This window comes from Ascaphus truei, chromosome 11 (assembly GCF_040206685.1).
Source record: "Ascaphus truei isolate aAscTru1 chromosome 11, aAscTru1.hap1, whole genome shotgun sequence".
Classification (NCBI taxonomy): domain Eukaryota; kingdom Metazoa; phylum Chordata; class Amphibia; order Anura; family Ascaphidae; genus Ascaphus; species Ascaphus truei.
Genome location: NC_134493.1, coordinates 53,265,084 through 53,282,807, shown reverse-complemented (window position 1 = coordinate 53,282,807; position 17,724 = coordinate 53,265,084). Strand labels below are relative to the sequence as shown.

The 17,724-nt window shown below is 46.0% G+C and overlaps 1 protein-coding gene across 1 annotated transcript in view; it reads right to left on the bottom strand.

Moving 5' to 3' along the window:
- Positions 1 to 17,724, bottom strand: part of CORO7 (coronin 7) — a 201,408-nt gene that overhangs the window by 120,674 nt on the left and 63,010 nt on the right. The window contains exon 10 of the mRNA XM_075566337.1: positions 435 to 521. Within this exon, the coding sequence (XP_075422452.1) occupies positions 435 to 521 (87 nt within the window). The remainder of the gene's footprint in view (positions 1 to 434; positions 522 to 17,724) is intronic.

The following is a 17,724-nucleotide window of genomic DNA, read 5'->3' as shown; positions in this document are numbered from 1 at the left end:
TCCGCACAGAGGGAAGGCGGGGAGCGCGGCTCCGCACAGAGGGAGGGCGGGGAGCGCGGCTCCGCACAGAGGGAAGGCGGGGAGCGCGGCTCCGCACAGAGGGAAGGCGGGGGAGCGCGGCTCCGCACAGAGGGAGGGCGGGGAGCGCGGCTCCGCACAGAGGGAAGGCGGGGAGCGCGGCTCCGCACAGAGGGAGGGCGGGGGAGCGCGGCTCCGCACAGAGGGAAGGCGGGGAGCGCGGCTCCGCACAGAGGGAAGGCGGGGAGCGCGGCTCCGCACAGAGGGAGGGCGGGGGAGCGCGGCTCCGCACAGAGGGAAGGCGGGGAGCGCGGCTCCGCACAGAGGGAGGGCGGGGAGCGCGGCTCCGCACAGAGGGAAGGCGGGGAGCGCGGCTCCGCACAGAGGGAAGGCGGGGAGCGCGGCTGGAAAGTTACCTGGTTAAACCCCGAGGTCAGGAGGTGGTTGTTGGAGTTAGTCCACAGCACGCGAGAGTCTTTGTTATTGTCGTGTCCTTGTGCATTCTGAAATGAAAACAAGCTACGGTCACCCCCGGCACTGCCACAGCCTCTTTGTGTGATCTCGGACAGGGCCAATCTACGCTCTGCCACGGCCTCTTAGTATGACCTCGGACAGTGACCATCCCTGCCCCTCAGTGTGACACTGGATCAAACATCATGCAATAGCTCTGTACTGTATGTTTCATTAATGCGCTTTTATAGATTTCTTTAGTTTAACGCGTCTTTGTGTGTGTGAATATCTCTCTATATAAGAGTGTATATATGTGTGCATTGAACGTATCTATACATTTCAGGTTTTTTTTACATCTGTGCGTAAATTGTATTTAACATCAAAATATTTGTAATCCAGTATATAAACACTTATGCGTGCGTACATAGTATTTCATTGTGTGTATGTACACACACACACACACACACACACACACACACACACGTATTGCCAGATTGGAGTTCAGCAATTAGGAGACAGCACACCAGGCACCGCCCTGAGGAAGGTCGCTCTCTGCAGACCGAAACGTTGGCTGAGGTGCCAGTATTTTTCTACAATACAAAACTAGTATTTGAAAACCATTCCTGGTGTGCTGTCTCCTAATTGCCAGACTCCAATCTGGCAATACCCCTATATATATATATATATACATATATATATATATATATACCCCTATCATTTTCTCATATGGGATTAGCATCTGGATTTTTTTTTATATACCTTGGTGCTGGTTGTTGCTTTTCATAATATAATATATATATATATATATATATATATATATATATATATAGTGCAGGGTAACGACTCACAGCAGCTGCTAGAGGCTGGGATGGGATAAGACTGTTACTAATAATAGACGTCACCTCAGCGCAGCCCTCACTTCCCACGACCCCGAACCCTTCCAATCCCACACATTTCCTGAAGTCAAAGGGGGGGAGCGAGGGATACAATATATATATATATATATATATATATATATATATATATATATATATATATATATATATATATACTGCACTATCGCAACTGGACTATCACGACTATTTACGTTTTATATATAATAATCATCATCATCATGTGCACACACGCAGGAAGGATCCCCAGCTCCCCTATACACAGATACAAGAGGTCCTCTCAGCTTCTCCTAAACACAGATATAAGAGGTCCCCTCAGCTCCCCTATACACAGATACAAGAGGTTCCCTCAGCATCCCCTATATTCAGATACTAGAGGTCTCCTCAGCATCCCCTATACACAGATAAGAGGTCCCCTCAGCATCCCCTATACACAGATACAAGAGGTTCCCTCAGCATCCCCTATACACAGATACAAGAGGTTCCCTCAGCTCCTATACACAGCAAGAAGAGGTCCCCAGTTCCCCCTATACACAGATAAAACAGGTCCCCTGACCTCCTCCTTTACACAGATAGAAAAGGTCCCCACAGCTCGTATACACAGATAAAATAGATCCCCTGATCTTTTCCAAGAATTAAACATTATCCCTGTTTCTAGACATGGCTAAAGGGTTATTAATGGTGCTCGTTTGAAGTATCCCAACACAGCACATAAACCCTCTTCAGTTAAGGTGACCCCACTGTTGACTCTGTCATGGCAACAGAGACCCTTTATCCTGGTCTTTCCATAGGGAAATCTCCAGGCAAATATCAAACCCATGGGAATAATCAACTAAGACACAGCTGTGACTGTCACAGACCCCACTACAACAAACACCCCCCTCCTAGACAGAACCAAGAACAGCCAATAAAGGGTACTCAAGCCCATTCACCCAGTCTACAGGATCCGATGTGTGCCTTGTTACCATTTCAGAAACACAAGAAGGTGATCAAATTGTCTGGATGATTCATTCTAGAAACGTCCGGTTTAGTGGAGTTTAACCGTTTCTCTGTCGGAGGGGCTCTGCAACATTTAACTTTGACTCTTTCCAAGGAAGACATTGAAAAACAACTTAGTGGGGCTGACCCAACCTTCACAGTTTCATCAAGACGTACCTGGAACGCCAGAGGTCCTCCTGATGTACCTGGAACACTAGAGGCCCTCCTGACGTACCTAGAACGCCAGAGGCCCTCCTGATGTACCTAGAACGCCAGAGGCCCTCCTGACGTATTTAGAACGCCAGAGCCCCTTCTGACGTAGGTGTAACGACAAGGGCCCCTTATGACGTACCTGGAATGACAGGGGCCCCTTATGACGTACCTGGAATGACAGGGGCCCCTTATGACGTTCAAGGTATGTCATGGGCCCTTACTCGTTTTGTAGGGGTGATCATTCTGACTGCTCTGACAGGTCGGTCAAACTTATCGAAAGGGTAGTGGACGCCTGTCCACTTCCATTTTCTGCACCCGGGCATCCGTCACAGTCATGTGATGCCAGAAGTTGGCACATGACTGGGAGTGCTGGATATTCAGCGACACCTCCTGCACTGTAAAGGTTAATAAATGAACCGTTATAAATGTAAAAAATGTCTATTTTCTCCGGGTTGGTTTAATTATGAGTTTATCTGCCAATTGCTGTCCTTCCCCCTTTAGCCCTTCAAACGATTCAGGCTGCCACCACTGGCCAAATAAAAGAAAAACAACAAGGTAAAATGACACACACACACACACACACACATACACACACACACACACACACACACACACACACTAAAGCTGCTAGTTTGACCCTAGGAGGGGCTGTCCCTTTAAGGGCGCTAGAATTACACTGATCCGCTGTTTATAATCAAATAACTTGTTTTTTGGTCCGGCTCTGTAGGGCCGACCCACACTTTTTCCCTCTCTCATGCAGGATTGTGAAATAAATCTTACAGCAGTTTTCTATCTTAGGGGGGGGGGGGGGGGGGGGGAGGGGGAACGGGGGGGGGGGACGTCAGAAATCAGGAATCAGTCCGGGAAGCAGAACCACTGGGAATTCCTGCTGTAGAAGTCCGTGCCGGACACTGCGGGCCCCGAACCGACGCAGGAACAGAGAACGGAGACCGCACGCCAACTGGACGCGTGTGAATAATAGTGCCGGGTTATTACAGGATCCACGTTTCGGTTTTACTTTGGACCTTTAGCTCAGCCAGGTTTTGAGACCTTAACCGTGAGCTACGTCAGGGGTCAGGGGTCAGGGGTCAGGGGGCTCAACACCAGTTCCCCAAAAGGTCAGGTTTTAAGGATATCCCCGATTCAGCACAGGTGGCTCAATCAGTGGCTCAGTCGAAGACAGGCACTGATTGAGTCACCTGTGCGGAAGCAGGGACCGATTGAACCACTTGTGCTGAAGCAGGGATATCTTGGAAACCTGACATGTTGGGGAGGGGGCTTGATGACTGGCGTTGAGCCCCTTGGGCTACATCAAGCGGCGTCCTTTATCTGAACTGAATCCGTGTTTGCAGCGGCGCTGCTTGAATAGTTACTTGACACATCTTACAATGACTATTGAATGCCGTCTGTGTATTAGGAGGGGGTGAGAGGTATATATCCCTATCTCTGTATTAAGAGGGAGTGAGAGGTATGTGTTCCTGATGTCTGTCTATTAGGAGGTGAGAGGTACGTGTCCCTGATGTCTGTGTATTAGGAGAGGGTGAGAGGTATGTGTTCCTGATGTCTGTGTATTAGGAGAGGGTGAGAGGTATGTGTCCCTGATGTATGTGTATTAGGAGAGGGTGAGAGGTGTGTGCCCCTGATGTCTGTGTATTAGGAGAGGGTGAGAGGTATGTGTTCCTGATGTCTGTGTATTAGGAGGCAGTAAGAGGTTTGTCCCCCTGATGCCTGTGTATTAGGAGGGGGTGAGAGGTACGTGTCCCTGACGCCTGTGTATTAGGAGGCAGTGAGAGGTTTGTCCCCCTGATGCCTGTGTATTAGGGGGAGGGGGCGGGAGCCTGGGATGGCTGTGAGATGCGTTTCTCACGAGAACTTGCTGTGAGTATATAGTATAATGGAAGACATGTGCGAGCTGCTTTTTCTCTTACCAAGCAGCCCAATTATATTGCAATTAAATCCTTCCCTGCTGGAAGGAACCGCACAATCTGAACTACACCCCCGTCCAACACCACTCTGCAGAGCGTCACTCCTCCAACACATGCCCTAGACTTGCAGAACATCACTACATTTCTCCCAGAACCCCTTTCTGCCAGAATCCAGCAGACCTTTGCTCCAACCACCACCTTAACGGCAGAGAGCTGCGCACTCCCCGCCCCCCATTACCTCCCTGTCCTGCTGAAGACCTGCAACTCATTATCCCCCTCCCTTGGCTGCAGACCATCTCTCCCCGCAGAGCATCTCTACGCGGGGAGAGAGGAAATGGAAGGTATTTGGACAGACGGGGTGATACTGAAGGAAAGAATTTCTCTCTCTCTCCCTCCCTCAGTCCGCCCCGAGTGCTGAAGGATTGAGAGCGCCGCCCTGTAACATCTGGAAGAGGTTTCTGCGGCCGACTCACCCACACACACACATGGGCTGCCCCCTTTCTTATCCTGCAACATGTGGCACCGCTCGCTGTGCCAGGAAACACAGGAACACATATCACCCCCCCCGTCCCCCCCCGCCTCTCCCCACCCAGAGACCACTGCAGACGGACAGTGGGGGCAGGTGTGCGTTCCAACAGTACAGGGCGGGGACAACAACAACATATTGAATCACTTATGATCATGATTTTAGTAGCTGATAGCTGATGGGTGGAAGAGGGTGATCCTATTGGGGGGTCTATTGAATTTAATGACGTGTGGGAGAGGGTGATCCAATTGGAGGTCTATGGGGTTTAATGACGTGTGGGAGAGGGTTATCCTATTGTAGGTCTGTGGGGCTTAATGACATGTGGAAGAGGGTTATCCTATTGTAGGTCTGTGGGGTTTAATGACGTGTGGGAGAGGGTTATCATATTGGAGGTCTGTGGGGCTTAATGACGTGTGGGAGAGGGTGATCCTATTGTAGGTCTATGGGGCTCAATGAGGTGTGGAAGAGGGTTATCCTATTGGAGGTCTGTGGGGTTTAATGACGTGTGGGAGAGGGTGATCCTATTGTAGGTCTATGGGGCTCAATGAGGTGTGGAAGAGGGTTATCCTATTGGAGGTCTGTGGGGTTTAATGACGTGTGGGAGAGGGTTATCCTATTGTAGGTCTATGGGGCTCAATGAGGTGTGGAAGAGGGTTATCCTATTGGAGGTCTGTGGGGTTTAATTACGTGTGGGAGAGGGTTATCCTATTGTAGGTCTGTGGGGTTTAATGACGTGTGGGAGAGGGTTATCCTATTGGAGGTCTGTGGGGCTCAATGAGGTGTGGAAGAGGGTTATCCTATTGGAGGTCTGTGGGGTTTAATGACGTGTGGGAGAGGGTTATCCTATTGTAGGTCTATGGGGCTCAATGAGGTGTGGAAGAGGGTTATCCTATTGTAGGTCTATGGGGTTTAATGAGGTGTGGAAGGGGGTGATCCTATTGGAGGTCTGTGGGGGTAACTGGTGTGTGGAGGATGCTAATCCCATTGAAGGCTATGGTGTTGACGTGTGTGAGAGGGTGATCCCATTGAAGGCTATAGGGTTAATGGAGGTGTATAAGAGGGTGATCCTAATAAAGTCTATGGGGCAGCATGCAAGAGGGCGATCATACTAACGTTTACATGGCAGCCGCAGTGTATAAGACAGGGTGATCCCGTGGAAGTCTGTATGTAGGAGGGTGACCCTGTGAAGCTTATGGTCAGGCACAGAAAGTATTGTAGACGGAAAGGTTACAGGGGTTCATTGGTGAATGCTCGGAACTGGTGCCACCTGGTGGCCACAAGAACACATGACTAGTGGCACATACACAGAGGGAACAGAGCACCCACCATCCCTGTGTGCGCCACCTGGTGGCCACAAGTACACATGACTAGTGGCACATACACAGAGAGAACAGAGCACCCTACGTCCCTGTGTGCGCCACCTGGTGGCCACAAGAACACATGACTAGTGGCACATACACAGAGAGAACAGAGCACCCTACGTCCCTGTGTGCGCCACCTGGTGGCCACAAGAACACATGACTAGTGGCACATACACAGAGGGAACAGAGCACCCTACGTCCCTGTGTGCGCCACCTGGTGGCTACAAGAACACATGACTAGTGGCACATACACAGAGAGAACAGAGCACCCTACGTCCCTGTGTGGGGGGGGGCCTCGGATGGGAAGAGCTGCGAACACTTCTGAAATGTAAACTGACTGAAGTAGATCGCTGGGGACACCCTGCCAGGGACATCCCCACTCACTGCAGAGTTACTACACCTGCCAGGGACATCCCCACTCACTGCAGAGTTACTACACCTGCCAGGGACATCCCCACTCACTGCAGAGTTACTACACCTGCCTGGGACATCCCCACTCACTGCAGAGTTACTACACCTGCCAGGGACATCCCCACTCACTGCAGAGTTATTACACCTGCCAGGGACATCCCCACTCACTGCAGAGTTACTACACCTGCCAGGGACATCCCCACTCACTGCAGAGTTACTACACCTGCCTGGGACATCCCCACTCACTGCAGAGTTACTACACCTGCCTGGGACATCCCCACACACTGCAGAGTTACTACACCCTGCCTGGGACATCCCCACTCACTGCAGAGTTACTACACCCTGCCTGGGACATCCCCACTCACTGCAGAGTTACTACACCTGCCTGGGACATCCCCACTCACTGCAGAGTTACTACACCTGCCTGGGACATCCCCACTCACTGCAGAGTTACTACACCTGCCTGGGACATCCCCACTCACTGCAGAGTTATTACACCTGCCTGGGACATCCCCACACACTGCAGAGTTACTACACCTGCCTGGGACATCCCCACTCACTGCAGAGTTACTACACCTGCCTGGGACATCCCCACTCACTGCAGAGTTACTACACCCTGCCTGGGACATCCCCACTCACTGCAGAGTTACTACACCTGCCTGGGACATCCCCACTCACTGCAGAGTTACTACACCTGCCTGGGACATCCCCACTCACTGCAGAGTTACTACACCTGCCAGGGACATGTGACGGTTACTGTACATGCATGTCAGCAGGTCTAAACACACGAACACCTCACTGCATTATAATCCTGCCCTGTTTGCCACTGTGTGGTGAGAGGTACCCCTGTATGTCACAGCATGATCAGTCTCTGCGTGTCACATCCAGTTATAAAGTGCCCCCGTGCATCAAACCAGCCAACAAGGGTTGCCGTCTTATGATCTGTCTGTGCATGTCACTGCATGTTATGGGGTGTCCCTGTGTGTTACGGCCTGTCACTGCATGTTATGGGGTGTCCCTGTGTGTTACGGCCTGTCACTGCATGTTATGGGGTGTCCCTGTGTGTTACGGCCTGTCACTGCATGTTATGGGGTGCCCCTGTGTGTTACGGCCTGTCACTGCATGTTATGGGGTGCCCCTGTGTGTTACGGCCTGTCACTGCATGTTATGGGGTGTCCCTGTGTGTTACTGCCTGTCACTGCATGTTATGGGGTGTCCCTGTGTGTTACGGCCTGTCACTGCATGTTATGGGGTGCCCCTGTGTGTTACGGCCTGTCACTGCATGTTATGGGGTGTCCCTGTGTGTTACGGCCTGTCACTGCATGTTATGGGGTGTCCCTGTGTGTTACGGCCTGTCACTGCATGTTATGGGGTGTCCCTGTGTGTTACTGCCTGTCACTGCATGTTATGGGGTGCCCCTGTGTGTTACGGCCTGTCACTGCATGTTATGGGGTGTCCCTGTGTGTTACGGCCTGTCACTGCATGTTATGGGGTGTCCCTGTGTGTTACGGCCTGTCACTGCATGTTATGGGGTGTCCCTGTGTGTTACGGCCTGTCACTGCATGTTATGGGGTGTCCCTGTGTGTTACGGCCTGTCACTGCATGTTATGGGGTGCCCCTGTGTGTTACGGCCTGTCACTGCATGTTATGGGGTGTCCCTGTGTGTTACGGCCTGTCACTGCATGTTATGGGGTGTCCCTGTGTGTTACGGCCTGTCACTGCATGTTATGGGGTGTCCCTGTGTGTTACTGCCTGTCACTGCATGTTATGGGGTGTCCCTGTGTGTTACGGCCTGTCACTGCATGTTATGGGGTGTCCCTGTGTGTTACTGCCTGTCACTGCATGTTATGGGGTGTCCCTGTGTGTTACGGCCTGTCACAGCATGTTATGGGGTGTCCCTGTGTGTAACGGCCTGTCACTGCATGTTATGGGGTGTCCCTGTGTGTTACGGCCTGTTACTGCATGTTATGGGGTGTCCCTGTGTGTTACTGCCTGTCACTGCATGTTATGGGGTGTCCCTGTGTGTTACGTCATGTTACAGCAAGTTATGGTGTGTCCTTGTGTGTTATGGGGTGTCCCTGTGTGTTATGGCCCGTCCCTGCGTGTTATGGTGTGTCCTTGTGTGTTATGGGGTGTCACAGCATGTTATGGGGTGTGTCTGTGTTACGGACTGTCACAGCGTGTAACGGGGTGTCCCTGCGTGTTACGGGGTGTCACCGCGTGTTACGGGGTGTCTCTCCATGCAGTCTAGGACATGTGGTCACGGCCGTTTCACCGCGTCTCTCTCCGCCGCCAGCTGGCTACTAGGGTAAGCAAACCCCCTACCCTAATACCCCCCTACCTTAAGCCCTTAACCTAACATCCCCTGCACTAAATTGCTGAAACCCCTTAAATTAACCCCCTACTCTAACCAGTAATAAAACTTACCTTAGAAGCGGCCGGCGGGAGGGGATTCCTGCGGCGAAACGGCCGCCACCAAATGTCCCCTTCCACCCTCCATGTTATAATACACTCATACACTGTGTCTCCCCGTGTTATAATGTAATCATACACTGTGTCTCCCCATGTTATAATGTACTCATACACTGTGTGTCTCCCCATGTTATAATGTACTCATACACTGTGTGTCTCCCCGTGTTATAATGTACTCATACACTGTGTGTCTCCCCGTGTTATAATGTACTCATACACTGTGTGTCTCCCCGTGTTATAATGTACTCATACACTGTGTGTCTCCCCGTGTTATAATGTAATCATACACTGTGTCTCCCCGTGTTATAATGTACTCATACACTGTGTGTCTCCCCGTGTTATAATGTACTCATACACTGTGTGTCTCCCCGTGTTATAATGTACTCATACACTGTGTGTCTCCCTGTGTTATAATGTACTCATACACCATGTGTCTCCCCATGTTATAATGTACTCATACACTGTGTGTCTCCCTGTGTTATAATGTACTCATACACTGTGTCTCCCCATGTTATAATGTACTCATACACTGTGTCTCCCCGTGTTATAATGTACTCATAAACTGTGTGTCTCCCCATGTTATAATGTACTCATACACTGTGTGTCTCCCCATTTTATAATGTACTTATACACTGTGTGTCTCCCCATGTTATAATGTACTCATACACTGTGTGTCTCCCCGTGTTATAATGTACTCATACACTGTGTGTCTCCCCGTGTTATAATGTACTCATACACTGTGTGTCTCCCCATGTTATAATGTACTCATACACTGTGTCTCCCCGTGTTATAATGTACTCATACACTGTGTGTCTCCCCGTGTTATAATGTAATCATACACTGTGTGTCTCCCCATGTTATAATGTACTCATACACTGTGTGTCTCCCCATGTTATAATGTACTCATACACTGTGTGTCTCCCCGTGTTATAATGTACTCATACACTGTGTGTCTCCCCATGTTATAATGTAATCGTACACTGTGTGTCTCCCCATGTTATAATGTACTCATACACTGTGTCTCCCCGTGTTATAATGTACTCATACACTGTGTCTCCCCATTTTATAATGTACTCATACACTGTGTGTCTCCCCATGTTATAATGTACTCATACACTGTGTACATATTATAATGTACTCATACACTGTGTGTCCCCCCATGTTATAATACACTCATACACTGTGTGTCTCCCCGTGTTATAATGTACTCATACACTGTGTGTCTCCCTGTGTTATAATGTACTCATACACTGTGTCTCCCCATGTTATAATGTACTCATACACTGTGTCTCCCCATGTTATAATGTACTCATACACTGTGTGTCTCCCCATTGTATAATGTACTTATACACTGTGTGTCTCCCCATGTTATAATGTACTCATACACTGTGTGTCTCCCCGTGTTATAATGTACTCATACACTGTGTGTCTCCCCGTGTTATAATGTACTCATACACTGTGTGTCTCCCCATGTTATAATGTACTCATACACTGTGTGTCTCCCCATGTTATAATGTACTCATACACTGTGTGTCTCCCCGTGTTATAATGTACTCATACACTGTGTGTCTCCCCATGTTATAATGTAATCGTACACTGTGTGTCTCCCCATGTTATAATGTACTCATACACTGTGTCTCCCCGTGTTATAATGTACTCATACACTGTGTCTCCCCATTTTATAATGTACTCATACACTGTGTGTCTCCCCATGTTATAATGTACTCATACACTGTGTACATGTTATAATGTACTCATACACTGTGTGTCCCCCCATGTTATAATACACTCATACACTGTGTGTCTCCCCGTGTTATAATGTACTCATACACTGTGTACATGTTATAATGTACTCATACACTGTGTGTCTCCCCATGTTATAATGTAATCATACACTGTGTCTCCCCGTGTTATAATGTACTCATACACTGTGTGTCCCCCCATGTTATAATGTACTCATACACTGTGTATCTCCCCATGTTATAATGTACTCATACACTGTGTGTCTCCCCATGTTATAATGTAATCATACACTGTGTCTCCCCATGTTATAATGTACTCATACACTGTGTCTCCCCGTGTTATAATGTACTCATACACTGTGTGTCTCCCCATGTTATAATGTACTCATACACTGTGTCTCCCCGTGTTATAATGTACTCATACACTGTGTGTCTCCCCATGTTATAATGTAATCATACACTGTGTCTCCCCGTGTTATAATGTACTCATACACTGTGTGTCCCCCCATGTTATAATGTACTCATACACTGTGTATCTCCCCATGTTATAATGTACTCATACACTGTGTCTCTCCCCATGTTATAATGTACTCATACACTGTGTCTCCCCATGTTATAATGTACTCATACACTGTGTCTCCCCGTGTTATAATGTACTCATACACTGTGTGTCTCCCTGTGTTATAATGTACTCATACACTGTGTCTCCCTGTGTTATAATGTACTCATACACTGTGTGTCTACCCGTGTTATAATGTACTCATACACTGTGTATCTCCCCATGTTATAATGTACTCATACACTGTGTATCTCCCCATGTTATAATGTACTCATACACTGTGTGTCTCCCCATGTTATAATGTACTCATACACTGTGTATCTCCCCATGTTATAATGTACTCATACACTGTGTGTCTCCCCATGTTATAATGTACTCATACACTGTGTATCTCCCCATGTTATAATGTACTCATACACTGTGTGTCTCCCCATGTTATAATGTACTCATACACTGTGTCTCCCTGTGTTATAATGTACTCATACACTGTGTCTCCCCATGTTATAATGTACTCATACACTGTGTGTCTCCCCGTGTTATAATGTACTCATACACTGTGTCTCCCCATGTGATAAAGTACTCATACACTGTGTCTCCCCATGTTATAATGTACTCATACACTGTGTCTCCCCATGTTATAATGTACTCATACACTGTGTACATGTTATAATGTACTCATACACCATGTGTCTCCCCATGTTATAATGTACTCATACACCATGTGTCTCCCCATGTTATAATGTACTCATACACTGTGTCTCCCCGTGTTATAATGTACTCATACACTGTGTCTCCCTGTGTTATAATGTAATCATACACTGTGTCTCCCCGTGTTATAATGTACTCATACACTGTGTCTCCCCATGTTATAATGTACTCATACACTGTGTCTCCCCATGTTATAATGTACTCATATACTGTGTCTCCCAGTGTTATAATGTACTCATACACTGTGTCTCCCTGTGTTATAATGTACTCATACACTGTGTACATGTTATAATGTACTCATACACTGTGTCTCCCCATGTTATAATGTACTCATACACTGTGTGTCTCCCTGTGTTATAATGTACTCATACACTGTGTCTCCCCATGTTATAATGTACTCATACACTGTGTCTCCCCGTGTTATAATGTACTCATAAACTGTGTGTCTCCCCATGTTATAATGTACTCATACACTGTGTGTCTCCCCATTTTATAATGTACTCATACACTGTGTGTCTCCCCATGTTATAATGTACTCATACACTGTGTGTCTCCCCGTGTTATAATGTACTCATACACTGTGTGTCTCCCCGTGTTATAATGTACTCATACACTGTGTGTCTCCCCGTGTTATAATGTACTCATACACTGTGTGTCTCCCCATGTTATAATGTACTCATACACTGTGTTTCTCCCCATGTTATAATGTACTCATACACTGTATCTCCCCATGTTATAATGTACTCATACACTGTGTCTCCCCATGTTATAATGTACTCATACACTGTGTCTCCCTGTGTTATAATGTACTCATACACTGTGTGTCTCCCCGTGTTATAATGTACTCATACACTGTGTGTCTCCCCATGTTATAATGTACTCATACACCATGTGTCTCCCCGTGTTATAATGTACTCATACACTGTGTCTCCCCATGTTATAATGTACTCATAAACTGTGTCTCCCCATGTTATAATGTACTCAAACACTGTGTGTCTCCCCGTGTTATAATGTAATCATACACTGTGTGTCTCCCCATGTTATAATGTACTCATACACTGTGTCTCCCTGTGTTATAATGTACTCATACACTGTGTCTCCCCATGTTATAATGTACTCATACACTGTGTGTCTCCCCGTGTTATAATGTACTCATACACTGTGTCTCCCCATGTGATAATGTACTCATACACTGTGTCTCCCCATGTTATAATGTACTCATACACTGTGTACATGTTATAATGTACTCATACACCATGTGTCTCCCCATGTTATAATGTACTCATACACCATGTGTCTCCCCATGTTATAATGTACTCATACACTGTGTCTCCCCGTGTTATAATGTACTCATACACTGTGTCTCCCTGTGTTATAATGTAATCATACACTGTGTCTCCCCGTGTTATAATGTACTCATACACTGTGTGTCTCCCCATGTTATAATGTACTCATACACTGTGTCTCCCCATGTTATAATGTACTCATATACTGTGTCTCCCAGTGTTATAATGTACTCATACACTGTGTCTCCCTGTGTTATAATGTACTCATACACTGTGTACATGTTATAATGTACTCATACACTGTGTCTCCCCATGTTATAATGTACTCATACACTGTGTGTCTCCCCATGTTATAATGTACTCATACACTGTGTGTCTCCCCGTGTTATAATGTACTCATACACTGTGTGTCTCCCCGTGTTATAATGTACTCATACACTGTCTCCCCATGTTATAATGTACTCATACACTGTGTGTCTCCCCGTGTTATAATGTACTCATACACTGTGTGTCTCCCCGTGTTATAATGTACTCATACACTGTGTACATGTTATAATGTACTCATACACTGTGTACATGTTATAATGTACTCATACACTGTGTCTCCCCATGTTATAATGTACTCATACACTGTGTGTCTCCCCATGTTATAATGTACTCATACACTGTATCTCCCCATGTTATAATGTAGTCATACACTGTGTCTCCCCATGTTATAATGTACTCATACACTGTGTGTCTCCCTGTGTTATAATGTACTCATACACTGTGTGTCTCCCCGTGTTATAATGTACTCATACACTGTGTGTCTCCCCATGTTATAATGTACTCATACACTGTGTGTCTCCCCATGTTATAATGTACTCATACACCATGTGTCTCCCCGTGTTATAATGTACTCGTACACTGTGTCTCCCCATGTTATAATGTACTCATACACTGTGTCTCCCCGTGTTATAATGTAATCATACACTGTGTGTCTCCCCATGTTATAATGTACTCATACACTGTGTCTCCCCGTGTTATAATGTAATCATACACTGTGTGTCTCCCCGTGTTATAATGTACTCATACACTGTGTACATGTTATAATGTACTCATACACCATGTGTCTCCCCATGTTATAATGTACTCATACACCATGTGTCTCCCCATGTTATAATGTACTCATACACTGTGTCTCCCCGTGTTATAATGTACTCATACACTGTGTCTCCCTGTGTTATAATGTACTCATACACTGTGTGTCTCCCCGTGTTATAATGTACTCATACACTGTGTCTCCCCATGTTATAATGTACTCATACACTGTGTGTCTCCCCATGTTATAATGTACTCATACACTGTGTGTCTCCCCGTGTTATAATGTACTCATACACTGTGTGTCTCCCCGTGTTATAATGTACTCATACACTGTGTCTCCCCATGTTATAATGTACTCATACACTGTGTCTCCCCATGTTATAATGTACTCATACACCATGTGTCTCCCCGTGTTATAATGTACTCATACACTGTGTGTCTCCCCATGTTATAATGTACTCATACACTGTGTACATGTTATAATGTACTCATACACCATGTGTCTCCCCATGTTATAATGTACTCATACACTGTGTCTCCCCGTGTTATAATGTACTCATACACTGTGTCTCCCTGTGTTATAATGTACTCATACACTGTGTGTCTCCCCGTGTTATAATGTACTCATACACTGTGTCTCCCCATGTTATAATGTACTCATACACTGTGTCTCCTTGTGTTATAATGTACTCAAACACTGTGTGTCTCCCCGTGTTATAATGTACTCATACACTGTGTGTCTCCCCGTGTTATAATGTACTCATACACTGTGTGTCTCCCCATGTTATAATGTACTCATACACTGTCTCCCCGTGTTATAATGTACTCATACACTGTCTCCCTGTGTTATAATGTACTCATACACTGTGTGTCTCCCCATGTTATAATGTACTCATACACTGTGTCTCCCCATGTTATAATGTACTCATACACTGTGTCTCCCCATGTTATAATGTACTCATACACTGTGTGTCTCCCCGTGTTATAATGTACTCATACACTGTGTGTTTCCCCATGTTATAATGTACTCATACACTGTGTGTCTCCCCATGTTATAATGTACTCATACACTGTGTGTCTCCCCATGTTATAATGTACTCATACACTGTGTCTCCCTGTGTTATAATGTACTCATACACTGTGTGTCTCCCTGTGTTATAATGTACTCATACACTGTGTGTCTCCCCGTGTTATAATGTACTCATACACTGTGTCTCCCCATGTTATAATGTACTCATACACTGTGTCTCCCTGTGTTATAATGTACTCAAACACTGTGTGTCTCCCCGTGTTATAATGTACTCATACACTGTGTGTCTCCCCGTGTTATAATGTACTCATACACTGTGTGTCTCCCCATGTTATAATGTACTCATACACTGTGTCTCCCTGTGTTATAATGTACTCATACACTGTGTACATGTTATAATGTACTCATACACTGTGTGTCTCCCCATGTTATAATGTACTCATACACTGTCTCCCCGTGTTATAATGTACTCATACACTGTCTCCCCGTGTTATAATGTACTCATACACTGTGTGTCTCCCCGTGTTATAATGTACTCATACACTGTGTGTCTCCCCATGTTATAATGTACTCATACACTGTGTGTCTCCCCATGTTATAATGTACTCATACACTGTGTGTCTCCCCATGTTATAATGTACTCATACACTGTGTCTCCCTGTGTTATAATGTACTCATACACTGTGTGTCTCCCCATGTTATAATGTACTCATACACTGTGTCTCCCCATGTTATAATGTACTCATACACTGTGTGTCTCCCCATGTTATAATGTACTCATACACTGTGTCTCCCCATGTTATAATGTACTCATACACTGTGTGTCCCCCCATGTTATAATGTACTCATACACTGTGTGTCTCCCCATGTTATAATGTACTCATACACTGTGTCTCCCCATGTTATAATGTACTCATACACTGTGTGTCTCCCCGTGTTATAATGTACTCATACACTGTGTCTCCCCATGTTATAATGTACTCATACACCATGTGTCTCCCCGTGTTATAATGTACTCATACACTGTGTCTCCCCATGTTATAATGTACTCATACACTGTGTGTGTCTCCCCGTGTTATAATGTACTCATACACTGTGTCCCCCCATGTTATAATGTACTCATACACTGTGTCTCCCCATTTTATAATGTACTCATACACTGTGTGTCTCCCCGTGTTATAATGTACTCATACACTGTGTCCCCCCATGTTATAATGTACTCATACACTGTGTCTCCCCATTTTATAATGTACTCATACACTGTGTACATGTTATAATGTACTCATACACTGTGTCTCCCTGTGTTATAATGTACTCATACACTGTGTCTCCCCATGTTATAATGTACTCATACACTGTGTACATGTTATAATGTACTCATACACTGTGTGTCTCCCCATGTTATAATGTACTCATACACTGTGTGTCTCCCCATGTTATAATGTACTCATACACTGTGTGTCTCCCCGTGTTATAATGTACTCATACACGGTGTCTCCCCATGTTATAATGTACTCATACACTGTGTGTCTCCCCATGTTATAATGTACTCATACACTGTCTCCCCATGTTATAATGTAATCATACACTGTGTCTCCCCGTGTTATAATGTACTCATACACTGTGTCTCCCTATGTTATAATGTAATCATACACTGTGTCTCCCCATGTTATAATGTATTCATACACTGTGTCCCCCCCATGTTATAATGTACTCATACACTGTGTCTCCCCATGTTATAATGTACTTATACACTGTGTGTCTCCCCATGTCCCTCCATGTTATAATGTACTCATACACTGTGTCTCCCCATGTTATAATGTACTCATACACTGTGTCTCCCCATGTTATAATGTACTCATACACTGTGTGTCTCCCCATGTTATAATGTAATCATACACTGTGTCTCCCCGTGTTATAATGTACTCATACACTGTGTGTCCCCGTGTTATAATGTACTCATACACTGTGTGTCTCCCCATGTTATAATGTACTCATACACTGTGTGTCCCCGTGCTATAATGTACTCATACACTGTGTGTCTCCCCATGTTATAATGTACTCATACA